Below are 14,162 nucleotides of genomic sequence, written 5' to 3' on the forward strand. Positions count from 1 at the left end.
AAAGACTGGGACCACTGCACGGCACCATGCCCTGAGTATCTGCTCTCCCTTCCACAGATTGTCAAGTCACTTGTTTCAAAAGTGTCCATAGCCAGGTGTGGTAGTGCACACGAAATCCCAAGGAAGTAGAGACTGTACTTGTGTAGATCTGAGTTCTAGACCAGCCTGGTTTTCATAGCGAGTCTAGGACAGCTGCAGCTCTACAGTGAGACCCTGTCTCAAAGACCAAACCTCTGTGTAGGACTCCTCTGCATTGTCCAGATAAGAGTCTCAGGCCTGCATCCTCCCTGAGAGGTCTCTCCTCTGCTCCAGGCGAGGCCTTGCAGGGTCCGCAGACTCATGTCTGGCCTGTGTTTCGCCTCTCCCTCTGCATTCCACACCACGACACACAGAACATCTACTTTCTGGAATGTTCCACAAACCCTGTCTCCTTTGGGCCTGTGTCTGTGCCCTTCTGAGCACTCTTCACACTTTCCCCTTCCTCTGTGAAGTTCAGCTCTCAGATTGGGTATCCTTTCTTCAGAAAGCCCTGCCTGAGCTCCCTAGGTGGATTTCATTGCCAGCTCTCTCATATTACCCCGTTCTCCCCCTCTCAGGGTAAGGAACAGTCTACCTTGTGTGTATCCAGTACATGGAAAACAGGATGGGCCAGAACCTGGACAGGCTGTGGCCAGCCTTTTGATATTTCTACAAGGCTTGTGCTCCAGAATTGTGCAATTAAATTTTTAAAAATGCAAAGAACAGTAGGTTTATGATTTTGTGTTGAGTGCTAATTATAGCTATTTTTGGATGTATGGGTCTCAGAGCCTTAGGAGAAACACGTCATGTAGGTGTTTTGTGTAGTTGTTTGATTTTTTTGAGACAGGCTCTTGTGCATCTGTAGTAGTTTGAATGTAATTGTTTCCCTTAACCTCATAGGAAGTGGCACTATTAGGAGATGTGACCTCGTTGGAGTAGGTGTGGTCTGTGTAGGAGGAAGGTGTCACTGTGGAGGCGGGCTTTGAGGTCTCATACATGTTCAAGATACTGCCTGAGCATATCTGCCTGATACATGTAGCCTGGCTGGCCTGGAACTCGCTATGTAGACCAGCCTGTGCCATGACACCTGGCCCTATAACACTTTAGGCAAGAACCAGGGCCTTGGCATGATGGTAGACATGCATATTCATACAATGTGTTCAGGAGCCGCCTCCAAAGGCCCACTCTGTGCACAGCCCTTACCCAGTGTGACAGCCCACTTCCTGCTGCCTGCTGGTCAAGATGTAGCCAGCACCATGTCTGCCTGAACACCCCCATGCTCCCTGCCATGATGATAATGGACCAAACCTCTGAACTGTGAGCTGCCACCTCAAATGTTTTCCTTTATAAGGGTTGTCATGGAAACTGCAGTAGGGATGTAAAATGAATGAAAAAATTTAACTAATAAAAAGAAGAAAAAAAAAGAGTTGCCATGGTCAAGGTGTCTCTTCACAGCAATAGAAATCCTAACTAAGTATCCTAGGCTGGCCTAGAACCTCTCAAGTGTTACGACTACAGGCATTCACCATCACACCTGATCTTATGTGGTGCTGGAGACTGAATCCAGGGCCTCCCATGTGCTAGGAAAGTGCTTTATCAACTGAGCTACACCCCAACCCACACCTGGATTTTTAAGCAAAGGAATAGGAAAAAAATGTGTGTAGAAAAAGATGGTACAGGTGACCTAAGACCCAGAAGGAGTTTCTAATACTTTGTGTGTATGAGACAAATCTTAACATGTAGTCTGGAACTCGCTATGTAGATCAGCCTGTGCCACCATGCCCGGCCCTATAATACTTTAGATAAGAACCAGGGCTTTGGTATGATGGTAGACACGCACATTCATACAATGTGTTCAGGAGCCGCCTCCACAGGGCCCACTCTGTACACAGCCCTAGCTTGATATTTGAGGGGACTCAGGTAACAGACGTGGCCTTTGAAGGGACTGAGGGTGAGGCCAGGGCATGCAAATTTCAACAGACTATGAAACACGGGACAAAAACATCTTGGGTCAGCTGAGCTCAGTGAGACAGCATGTGTGAGACACCAGCTCTGACCTTGTCCTGAGGGACACTTGCCCCTTTCCTCAAGCCTCAGTTTCCCTCAAAATGAGCAACCTGCAGTGATCTGGAATTGTGGGATGATGAAGGTGAGAGCCTGGGTACGAGGCTGGGCACTGCCAGGCAAGGAGCTGAGCAAGCTCCAGTAGGAAACAGGAGGAGAGGGGCTGCGGTGGGTATGAGCAGGGTGCTAGGTTTGGGTTCCAAACTGCCTGCTTCCCACTGTGTGACCCCGCATAGGTTTCTTAGTTTTTCTGGCCTCGGCTGTTACCATCTATAAAATGAGCTCCCCAATGCCTCATGAGGCTGCGACAGATGCCAGAAGTAACAAGCGACCTGAATTCATCAGTTATTTCCTCGAGCAGGCCTGAGCTGGGAGTACTAAGTCTCAAGTAGGCAGGTGGAGGCAGGCCTCTGGGAGTAGGCTGGCTATGGATGAAGTTTCTCCAGGGTTCTTTGTCCCTGACCACCTGGGTGCAAAGGAGAAGGTGTGTGCAAACGGAAGAAAAGACATTCTGTCTATTAGCATCACCTTCCCACAGGAAGGCCAAGATGTAACTATCCCACGATGGAAACCTGGAATACTACAGCAGCAGATGGACCCACAGATCCCCAGCGGGCACAGCCTGGCCGCATCCTGCCTGTGGACACTTGTGGTTGTGTGGGCTGTCAGACGAGCACACGTAGCCTTACCTCGGCAGTCCCTGAAGTCGGTGTGGGTAGGAGGGTGGTGCTTGCACAGCCGCTCCAGGACCTGCTTGTAGTGCATGAGCCGGTGCAGCGGGCGCAGGAGGAAGGTGTTGAGTGGCAGGTAACACACCTTCTGCAGCTCAAAGTCTCGGCAGAAATGCTCCAGCCGCCGGGAGCCCTTGATGGAGTTCTCCAGTGCCTCCAAGGCCTCGCTGTGCTTCCAAAGGTGAGCGGCCAGGTGCTTAGGAAGGAAGGGGGGTGGTCCTGGTCAGCACGCTCACACCAGGGTGACTTAAAAGAAACCTTTGTGCTCATTATTTTACTGCAGTTTATTTTTTTCAGATGGGGATGAAACCACAGGCCAAGCTCTCCTGGTCACATTATGAAGAGGACCCCAATTTGTGACAGCACTGTGCAGAGCTGAACACACACAGTGAGGGCACATGTGATGGATTCCATCTGGATGTGTTCCTGTGTGCTGGCCAAACAACCAGCTGACCATGCTTAGCACATGCAAATGCAGTTTAGTGCCTGGGCTCGGAGTGCAGCAGGAGAGACGCAGCAGGCGGGCATCACTGCTGACCCGGATGCTGTCTGGAGACATCGTCTGCTGCTCCCTCCACACTTCATAAACACTCTTTAATACCGACAACAAAACAAAAGGAGCAAACGAACAAAGGTAACTCAACTCCTCAAAAGAGACTGCCCTGCCCTCCCCAGTCTGTTTTCACTTTGCTTTCGCAGAGCCCCACACCACAAGCCCTGTGGTATTGGCATGGTGCTGAAATGCCAGAGAGGCTGGCAGAGCCCAGAATGTCAGACAGAGGAGACAGGCGATGCTCACCACAGGCAAGAACGGGTATTTTTAGGTCTTCCATGCTGGTTAATGGAGGAAGGCAGAACAGCAGTTTCTGGGGGGAGGGCTGTGGAGGTACTTGGCAGTCAGGCATGAGGAGGACACATGGTAGCTGGTGAACAGCAAGTCAAGGAAATGTCCCTGGGGTGGGGGGAGGGCCAGACCTGTCTCCCTCACCACAGCCAAGGCCCATGGCAGTGTCCTGCAGGCTATGCTCCCAAATAAGGGAATTGGATTTTTTTGTTATTTAGAAAAGTGAAAACTGGAAAGGGTTGAGAAAAGGCACGTGACAGGAGAAGAGGCATCTTAGGATGGGCAGTAACTGTAAGTACCACGGTAATCAAATCACATCATGGAAGAAATGAGAAGCCCCAGGAACCGGCTGGAATGGGCTACATGTTGACCACTCCCAGCACAGGGCATCCTGAGAACAATAAACTGGGAGGCAGTGAGATCAGTGTGGGGATGGAGAGGTGAGCCAGGGAGGCAGTGAGATCAGTGTGGGGATGGGGAGGTGAGCCAGGGAGGCAGTGAGATCAGTGTGGGGACAGAGAGGTGAGCCAGGGAGGCAGTGAGATCAGTGTGGGGATGGAGAGGTGAGCCAGGGAGGCAGTGAGATCAGTGTGGGGATGGGGAGGTGAGCCAGGGAGGCAGTGAGATCAGTGTGGGGATGGGGAGGTGAGCCAGGGAGAGGCAGCAGGCTTAGGCAGGGTCTTGCTACCGTAGCCCACGCTGGTCTTGAACTTGAGGATTTCCAGCCTCAGCCTCCTGAGCAGCTGGGATCACAGGCATGTGCCACCAGGTCCAGCTCTGTGGTGTATTTTTTTTTTAAAAGGCATTACTTAAAAATGATTCTGTATGATACTGTCATGGTAGATGCTTGTCTTCACACTCAGAATGTCCAATACTAAGAGTGATCCCCAGGATGGACTGGAGGCCTCAGACAATAATAATACAGCAATACTGCGTCATCAACCTTAGCTGTATTATATCAATGAAAAATGTTAAGATTAGTGGAAACCATGAGTGTTGATGTGTGGGTGGGAACCCTATACACTGATTGAAACTTAAAATTTCACTGAAAAATTAAAATATATTTTAAAAAGACTCCCAAAGATGTCTATTACTACAACCCTGAGTCCTATGCATCCGCCTCTGAGCACTAAATCCAGACTGTGGAATCTACCAGGCTCTTCTTGCTTTGCTGGATTTGCACCCAACTTCGAAATCTCCCACAGCTTCTCAATGATGTTGCCCCACACTGCAGCATGGTGTGATTTGTACACAGTGGGACAGTGAATGATATTTAGGGCCTAGTAAGTTATATCCTGGTCTTGGTTAAGAAACTGGGGAGAGCTGGGCAGTGGTGGTGCACGCCTTTAATCTCAGTACTCAGAGGCAGAGACAGGCCGATCACTGAGTGAGTTCCAGGACAACCAGAGCTGCTACACAGGAAACTCTGTCTTGAAAAACCAAAAAGAAAAAAGAAAAGGAAAAAAACAAAAAACAAAAAAACCTGGGAGGGCTGGAGATGTGGCCGACAGTAGAGTGCTTGCCTGTGAACTATGGGGCCCTAGGTTCAATTTCCCAGCAACACACAAACTAACATGACATACACACACATATACCCATACCACACACCCCCCCACACACATCCACCCTCCCATAGGCACACCACACACACACACACAACATACATACTCCATACATACCACCCCCACACCACACATAACATAGCATACCACACACACTCACACACACATCCACCTCCCATAGGCACACACCACACACACAACCCCCCCCCCCCACAGATACACACACCACACCACCCCAGCTCCACAGCAAGAGGTTCGTCCTAACACAGCAACCTAGCCAAATGGACCATGGGAATGAAGGACCCCCAGTTCTGTGAGAGCCTTCCTACCATTTACCATGGAGTGACGGTTGGTTGGACTGGTGGCTGGCTGGACATACCATCATGGTGGCAGCATGAATGGCTGCCTTCTTAGGGATCATTCCTTTTCTGGGACAGTTATTAGGTCTTGAGGTTATGGGCATGCCCCAGCAGCTGAGATTTAACAAGACCTCTTAAAAATGCAAACACAGATGCATTCAGTAGATAAGCAGTGTGAATCAAATCCTTCCGTTTCACAGGTGCTGCTAAATGTGTCCAAATGAACAATAATCTCGGACATTTGTAGGAGAGGATTGTGGGCTAATACTCCTTGGCTCTCTCAGGTATATTTTCATTGTAGATACTGCTGTTAAAAACAGATTTGCCTTTGATGGGTTTAAAGACACAGAATTTACTGGAATGCCCAGATAATTTAGCATCTGGGATTTTGTCATGCACAAAGGAAGCCAAAACAACTGATTGAAAAGGAAATGTACAGTTTTGTGTATGTTGTTTTTAAGGTCACAAATGACCTGTGTATAAATACCTGTTGCTTGTCTACAGTGCAGAGCTTTTGAACCAGGTAGTTATTATGCTTTCTCCAGTAACCTTCTGTAGAACACGGGAGGATGGTCTGACTATATGATCATCCTTGACGCTTTACACAAGTCGACAGGCCAGACAGTGAACGGCCACAGAACAGGCTCCTGCCCCCTCCCCCAATCCCAACCAGCTCACCTTCATGCCTTGAATGTTCTTAAGCATGACATCCCCGATTCTTTGGTAATCTCCTCTGATGTGGGCATTTGAGCGGCCTTCCCTGGGGGCAGCAAAGGAGGAATACACTGTTAGCAATGAAGCACCCACATCGACATCGACATCTTCCTTCTGGGCACCTAGCTGGATCCCTCTCCCGTGATTCCTATGTACTTTTCTTGGGAACAAATACATGAAGTACCAGAAGAATTCCTCTTGTATCCAGGCGTGATTCCAGCCCTTGGGAGGCTGTGGTAGGATTGTGAATTCGAGGCCAGCCTCAGCTACACAGCAAGACCTGTCTCAAAACTCAAACCAACAAAATAACTCCACTTTAGTTTGAAGGACCTTGGTTGGGTCTGTTAGAAGTGTTTTCCTTCTACACATGGTTGTGAGATCAGTCAGCATAAAGGTCACTTGCACCAATTGGCTATTGAACTGATTCCATCCTTGGGACTAAGAGACCCTGGCAGAGGGCAAGACACCACTCCCAAATCAAGGCTTCTGTCCCGAGAGCCCTTAGCCGGAAACGATGAGCCACCCAGACGGCCGCTGGAAGGAACGGGGTGACTGAGGACAGTCAGGAGAGCCATTCCTGGAGGGGGAGGGGCAGATGACGGAGGGAGTGGGTGGCCAGCTGGAGTGGGGGTAGGGTGGTGAGGGGCCTCCCTTACATACAGGCGGTGGACACGGTCTCTGGAGTCCTAGCGCAGCACTGATGCCTCAGTGCCTGCCTCAGTGCCTGAGCGGGCACTCCTAACTCAGGGCTCAACTAGCAAAGGGAAAAAGCAGCAGTTTTACTGACCATTTCCATGTACCCAGTGGTATGATGAGCATGACCTAGACGCTGCTGACTCAATTCAATCCCCAAAGCAAACCTGAGAGGCAAGTGCGTGCCTTTCTCCTTTATGGCCAGGGAAGCTGAGATGGACAGGAACCCGCTTGTCATGAGGCAGTGAACTTGCCCTTGGCCATGCTAGTTTAGCCTCTAGGGTGGCATTTGTACCACCACGCCAGTGTCTCTCCTCATTTAGTGATAAGAAGGGAGTAATAAACGAGGCTTGTACGTTGACACCCACTGCTCAGGCTAGCCTGAGGCCACCTTACAGGAATGAGCTAAGGAATGAAGTAACAAGAGCCAGGCATTGGAGGCCAAGCTGAATATAAGAGGTACCCAGAGAGCAATGAACGAGTCCACAGCTGAAGGGACAGCGACCGGGACACACACACACACACACACACACACACACACACACACACGACGATGACTCCTGATCCTCCGGCAGCGAAAAGGGGCTTCTCCGATGGTTGCCTGTGGCCTACCAGAGATCTGCAGGGGACCAGAGTGGGGGTGGGCAGGGCATGTGCACAGGCCTCATCAATCAAATTCAGGCAAGGTCTTATCGGTGGACTAGGAACAGTTCCACCCCCACCCTTTGCCCCAGGTTTCCACACCAGGCACTCATGGGCACCATTTTACCTGCTCACATGTGGAGCATAAATGACACTGTACAAGGACCAAGAGCATCCAGACCTCCGAGGCAGCGAGAGGGCGGACCTGCTGCACCCCATGCTCTCTTGAGCACGGCTGCTTTCCTCCTGCGGCCTAACTACCACCTCCCTCCCACCCGGCAAGACTGTGGAGAGATCCCTGTTAACCCCTTTGCTGCCTCTCTTTGCTCCCAGGCTACTCCGAAGATGTCTGTGTCCTCTGGGAATCCCTCTCGGCCCTTTCTCCTGTATCCTCCTCTCCGTGGTTTCAATCCATGATGCCAACTCTATACTGTACTGTCCTTCAAACCTACAGACTCGGCCTGTATTTCTCAGACATCCAAACCACTTTCCAAGGGCCACTGGGGATGACTCCCACACCTGACTCGGACACAGGCTCCTCTCTGGCAATCCTTGGCCTCACACTAAGTCCTGCCTATTATTCCACCCCTCAGATGCAAGTCTGTGGTGCCGTGGGCAGTTTTGGTTATTAAATGCCTACTGAGTGTACCACTGGGGCATTTTGCTGATCCAGGTTTGGTTGGTAATTTAATGGTTGCTTCACCTAAACACTTGACATAGGGAAGGAATTAAATTCATAGAACTTCCGGTCTAAAGAATCGTTTTGTGTTTAGAGCATGCTTGCTGCTCCTTCACCTAGGAGCCCCTTCAACATGAGGCTCTGGTCAGATCTGGGAAGTTCTTTCCTCTCCCGACCACCTTTCATACTGGAACCAAGAAGATATTCCACTCAGCCAGATGTTCAGATTTTTGACAAAATGGCACCCACCCACCCACCCACCCAAACAGAGGCAAGTCCAATTTAACTCCTGGAGATTACCTGGATTCTACATAGATGACCCAGAATTTACAAATGGGGTGCCATTTGACAGCACATGTATGAAAAGTCTACTTAGTTCAAAGAATGCAATTTAGTTATTTTAATGACGACAGTGGTCTGGATTGAATGGGTGAGAGGCAGATTCCAGCTTCTATTAAAAACAAGTACTTCCCCACACATGGCTAAATAATGCCCCTGGCCCAAGACAAAATCAAAGCACAACCGTGGAAGCCAGACTTAATATTTCATCCCCTCCATTTGAGGTGTGACCTCAAACTTGTGGTGACCCTTCTGCCTCAGCTTTCCAAGTTGTAGGGTTACAGGCATGCGCCACCCATGTCTCCAACTATTTACTTAAAAAAAAAAAAATCTGCTGTGTTAAAACCTGCAACAAAGGACCTTCCTTCTTGTGTCTACTTGTTATCTGAGTGCTCGTGCGCTCTCCCCGCCCCCCCCCCCCCATTCTTACTGTACAGGGAACACTGGGCGGGAAGCAGTGATCAGTCCCCACGCAGCATGGACCCACTGATAACCCCACATTTACTGGGCGTCAGCTCTGGGTGATGTCATGGGAACAGGCTGCAAGCATCTAGAGTCTGCAGGATACAGCAGATCTGTCTGGCCCGCCCTCCCAGAGCAGACAAAGCCCCGGGCAGTGGGTCCAAACACAGGGCAAACCCCTGGGCCTAGGGACAAGCCCCAAAGTCTTGGTGCCCCATGTGGAATTCATGTGTGACCAACTCTCCTACATTGGCTGCCTCCAAGTCTACAAATCTAAGGCATTTATCTTACTAAGAGCAGCTCAAAGGTCATTTTATTATCAAGAACATGAAAAAGTAATTATAACTTGTCCAGAACATCCTCCGGATGTTAGCCCCACAAGAAAAGGGTCCTTGTTTGGAAGGCAGGGCCACATAGTTGTCTGGCTAATTACCACACAGTAACAGAGCTGAAAATTCTTTTGACAATTTCATAGGAAAACCATGACCCACACAATGTGATTAATTTACTTCCAAGAGCAACTACACGCGACCTTGGCAAAAGGACCTTGCGTGCATACACACGGAGACAAATGCGTGCACTTTTGAGGCTTTCTGGTTCTGAAGGGACACTTCTTTCACCAGTGTGAGCTGGTCATCTGGCAGCAGACCAACCAGGAAGCAGGAAGAAGAAAATGACAAGAAAGCAACCACTTGCCAGGAGCTAGCCCAATTCTCGGCAAGCCTTCCTGGGCGGGGAGCTTACATCCTAGCAGGCCCCAAGGGGGGCCGACAGAGGCTTCAGCAGCAGGTGGGCAAAGCCCATCAGGACCAACAGCCATTGGCTCTCCTATTCAAACCCCAACCCAGGTTCAACACAAAGTCCATTGGGAACCTGAAGCGACATGGCTCACAGAATGCTTAGTGACCTGCTGGTAACAGCACTTCCCAGTTCTCTGGCTAGAGGGATGTGAGGACTGGTTATGAGGACCAGTGTGGAGAATCCTTACCCGTGAAAGCAGTGAGGGCAGGACTCGGGTGTCTCGAGTAACCCAGTGGAAACCTCGACATGCTTATTAACCCCAGCCCACCCCTTTCTCCTCGTAATAAAAGGAAGATGTCTCTCCTGGATTAAAACACAAGAACCAACTCTCTGGTCTGGAGCTAGAACCCAGTGTCTAGATGCTCTCTGCCATCCAGAAACCAGACCTAACACAAAGGTCACATGCTTATCTCTGCTATTCCCCATGGCTTCTGTGACTCTCCATGGAAACAAGGCATGCTTGTGTGTCTATGTAAATGAAAGAGCGACGCATGAACGAACTGGGTCAAGATGGGTATCTGTACGTGGGACAAGTTGGGAGGCGATTCTAACAGCAAGCCAGCTCAGTGAAGAGGAGGCACCCCTGGGTCCCAGCACTCGGGAGCACTCCGAGTTGGAAGCCAGCCTGGTCTATATAGTGAGTTCCAGGACAGCCCAAACCAAACCAAACCATACAGACAATTTCAAATGCATTTACAAGATGTAAGCAATTCCCTTCACCTTGTACCCCAAACACGTCTTAACTTTCTTCATTTCTTGACTGTTTTTCAGGTGGACCCACTACACTGCCTCCAACGTGCTTTAATGTGTTCAAAGCAATGTGCTTTAAGCCCATTTTGTATGCATGTGGTTTCAGAACCAGTGAAGACTCTTCTTCAAACAAGAGATGGCCCCGACCTAGCCGACACAGGGTACCAAGGGCTGGGGAACTGGCCTTGAGACTTGCTGTTGGTGACTGCCTCTGACACCGGGAACACTTGGATGGTCAAGAATGTCACATGCCAGGGCACGTCCAAGTCCCTTCCCTGCTCAGGTCTTGAGAACTGTGCTGTCCAACATGCCTCCCAAGGTCCATTTAAAGATCAATTTGACTTAAAGTGAAGTTTTACGACTGAGTTCCTCAATCACACTAGCCATGTGTGGCTTGTAGCAGGAATCTTAGAAGGTTTTATTAATAAAATCAAACCTGAGGCCAGATAATTGGGGCGAATACTGGAAGATCAGAGAAGCAGAACAAGCCACAGCTTCCTCACCTTGCTAGTTCCTCAGCTGATCCTGTTTCCTCAGACTGGATGGCTCTCAGCTGAACTGTGCTGCTCAAAAGCCTGAATGCTTTACCAGCTAAAAGCTTAACCAGCTCTAGTTCCTGGTCCACACCTTATATACCTTTCTGCTTTCTGACATCACTTCCTGGGATTAAAGGCTCATTTTCTGGGATTAAAGGCGTGTGTCACCATGCTTGGCTGTATCCTTGTGGCCTTGAACTCACAGAGATCCAGACAAATTTCTGCCTCTGGAATGCTAGGATTAAAGGCATGTGCAACCGGGCTGGAGAGATGGCTCAGTGGTTAAGAGCACTGGCTGCTCTTCCAGAGGTCCTGAGTTCAATTCCCAGCAACCACATGGTGGTTTACAACCATCTGTAGTGAGACCTGGCGCTCTTTTCTGGCCTGCAGGCAGAACACACCATATACATAATAAATAAATGTTTTTTTTTTAAAAAAAAAAAAAAAGGCGTGTGCAACCACTGCCTATCCTCTATGTTTAATATTGTGGCTGTTCTGTCTCTGACCCCAGGTAAGTTTATTAGCATGCACAATATTTCAGGGAGCGAAATACCACCACAGTGGCTACTGTTTATTAGTCAGCTAGGGTTCTAGGGGGTCTGGATAGAGCCAAGGGGTGGACCACGATCGTGGCCACCTCTTACTCTGTTTCACTGATGTGTGTGTCTATGGTCCTATCTAGCCTTGGCTTAATGACCTCTGCCATGGCACGCCCATTCCCAGCAGTTTTCCACAGGATGACCACGTAGGGCTGTTCTGATGGTCACATGTGACAGTTTGAAGAATCACACATTACAGATGCTGTAGAATGCAAGGTACCACACTCAGACGTGGGCAGTGTTACAGCCATTTTCACACAACTCCAAGACACCTACAGTAATCTTTTCCCTGAACACGTGGTCACATAAACTGATCTTCTGAGTGACATGAGAAGGATGTAGGGAAGGGCGTCCAGCTTTGGAGTCCTTTAAATCTTAATGCATCTGCTCTGCTGCCTCCCTGTTATGAGAGAGGGTGAAGGGTGTAGTCAGAATGGCGGTCCCCGGAATTGGCAATCGTAGACCATGAAGTTCACCGAACACCGAGAGGACAGCCTGTTTAACTTGGATGCTGTCCTATCTGCTGAATTAACGGAAGCCCCTGGGCAACCCAGCTGACTTCAGAATTCAGTCTGCCCCTATCCTGTGGAATGGGAAGAATTGCAAATGATTAGGCTCTTCTGAGGTAGAATTGGCTCAAGCAGGATGGTACCTGAAGGATGGTACCAGATGCAGAGGATGGAGGTGGTCGCTGCTGTTGTATTTGGAAAGTTTTGATGCCCTAGCAGCAGAGATAAATGCCTTACAAACTCCTCTCCTTCATCACCCAGTCAAGACATCAGTATCTCTATCACTATGCAAATAAAGAGATTGGCATTAGAAAGTGCATCCTGCCTGGGGCCACAAGGAGCAGGAAGAGAGGGCACTACTGAGATTTGGACTCAGGTCTACCTGACTACAAGACTTGACTCCAAGCCTAATATGGCTAACACACAGCTCCCATCTCAGGTGTGGAGTGCGGAGATGTTGCCCCTCTCTCCGACCCCTAAGCCACCCCCCAGTGTATAACCTGGAACAAAGTGGCACCGCTGTCTTTGCAACCTGGTGCCTGGTGAGTCTGTCCCGAATGGTAACTGCAGCACAGACAATAGACAGGACTATTCTAGATCATGTTCGGTGTGCAGGTATTGGAGCAGGGAATCTGTTCTCACAGTGAGCAGACATGAAATGGCTTCCCTGAATCCCTCCCAAGTCAATGCAGGCCGAAAGCTGCCGAGAGTAAAGACACTGAAGAGTCCAGAAACTCCCAGTTCAGAAACCTGCCCGCTGGAGTCTCCCTCCTCACTCCTGAGGAGAGGGCAGCAGCAACTGCTATTTCCAGAGTTCCCGGAGAGAAGGAATGGCTAAACCCACAGACAGTATCCAGAATGTAGAAACATTCATGACAGTGAAACCCGCCACTGCTGAAGTTTTAAAGCCACCTTTCTCCTTAGATGTGGAGAATAAAATAAAAAATACCAAGGAAGGAGCCTTGCGGTAGGGAATGACGGCTCTGCAGATCCCAGTCATCATCTGACAGGGCCAAGGAGTCCCCACACTGTAACTTTACTCGTGAAAAATTACTGTTCAAGAAATGCTCAGGCACCAGGAGAAGTAAAGGCCATGGAAATGAAGAATAGTTCCTCGGAAGTTTCTAAGATAGAATGCAAGTGGCCAACAAACCAGAGAGCGTCCGCAGGCTCAGCACAAGGTTAACAGACCACATTTGTTCAAGTTGCAACTGCCCGACTGCCCTCCGGGTCTGAAGGAAGTCGGTGTGTGGGCAGAGAAGTTCATCCAGCTGGAGAGATGAATGAAGTGGTGTCATCTGTGAGATGAACAGAGCTGGAGATGCTGTCAAGCAAAATAAGCCCGGTCAGAAAGACAGAGACGATGCTCTCTCTCACGTGGGGAATCTAGACTTTGAAAGGAAAACAACGGAAGTTAATGGGGCGAGGTGCAAATGCTGCATGCCACCTCTCATACTCAGGATCTTCAGCTCGATACATATATGCACACACATATGTGTGAGATCAAAACAGAAGGGAGATGCTGGGGTGTGGGAAACCAGCTAGAGGCAGGGAGGAAGGATGGCTCAGTGCGGCGATTTGAATGAGAAATGTCCCGAAAGCACTGATTCTCAGCTGGTGGTGATGTTTGGGAGGTTTAAGTGGTGCAGCCTTGCTGGAGGAAGTATGTCACTGAAGGGCCAGCTTCTACAAGCTTCCTGCTCCCAACTTCCAAAAGAGAAGAGCATATAGGAAGGTCCTAGAACAGTGGGGCTGTCCTCACTGCACTGGGCATGAGGAAAAGGGGGTACCTGGGGAGGCAGGTACTGAGGCTATGCTCTGGGTGAGACATACTGTAATCTTCTCTGATGAAAGAGGACG

The 14,162-nt window shown here is 49.6% G+C and overlaps 1 protein-coding gene across 1 annotated transcript in view; it reads right to left on the minus strand.

Moving 5' to 3' along the window:
* Positions 1 to 14,162, minus strand: part of Farp1 (FERM, ARH/RhoGEF and pleckstrin domain protein 1) — a 200,605-nt gene that overhangs the window by 11,917 nt on the left and 174,526 nt on the right. The window contains exons 16-17 of the mRNA XM_059273188.1: positions 6,257 to 6,338; positions 2,772 to 3,009 (exon numbers count right to left, since the gene is read on the minus strand). Coding sequence (XP_059129171.1) covers positions 2,772 to 3,009; positions 6,257 to 6,338 — 320 coding nt within the window. The remainder of the gene's footprint in view (positions 1 to 2,771; positions 3,010 to 6,256; positions 6,339 to 14,162) is intronic.

This window comes from Peromyscus eremicus, chromosome 9, assembly GCF_949786415.1.
Source record: "Peromyscus eremicus chromosome 9, PerEre_H2_v1, whole genome shotgun sequence".
Lineage (NCBI taxonomy): Eukaryota > Metazoa > Chordata > Mammalia > Rodentia > Cricetidae > Peromyscus > Peromyscus eremicus.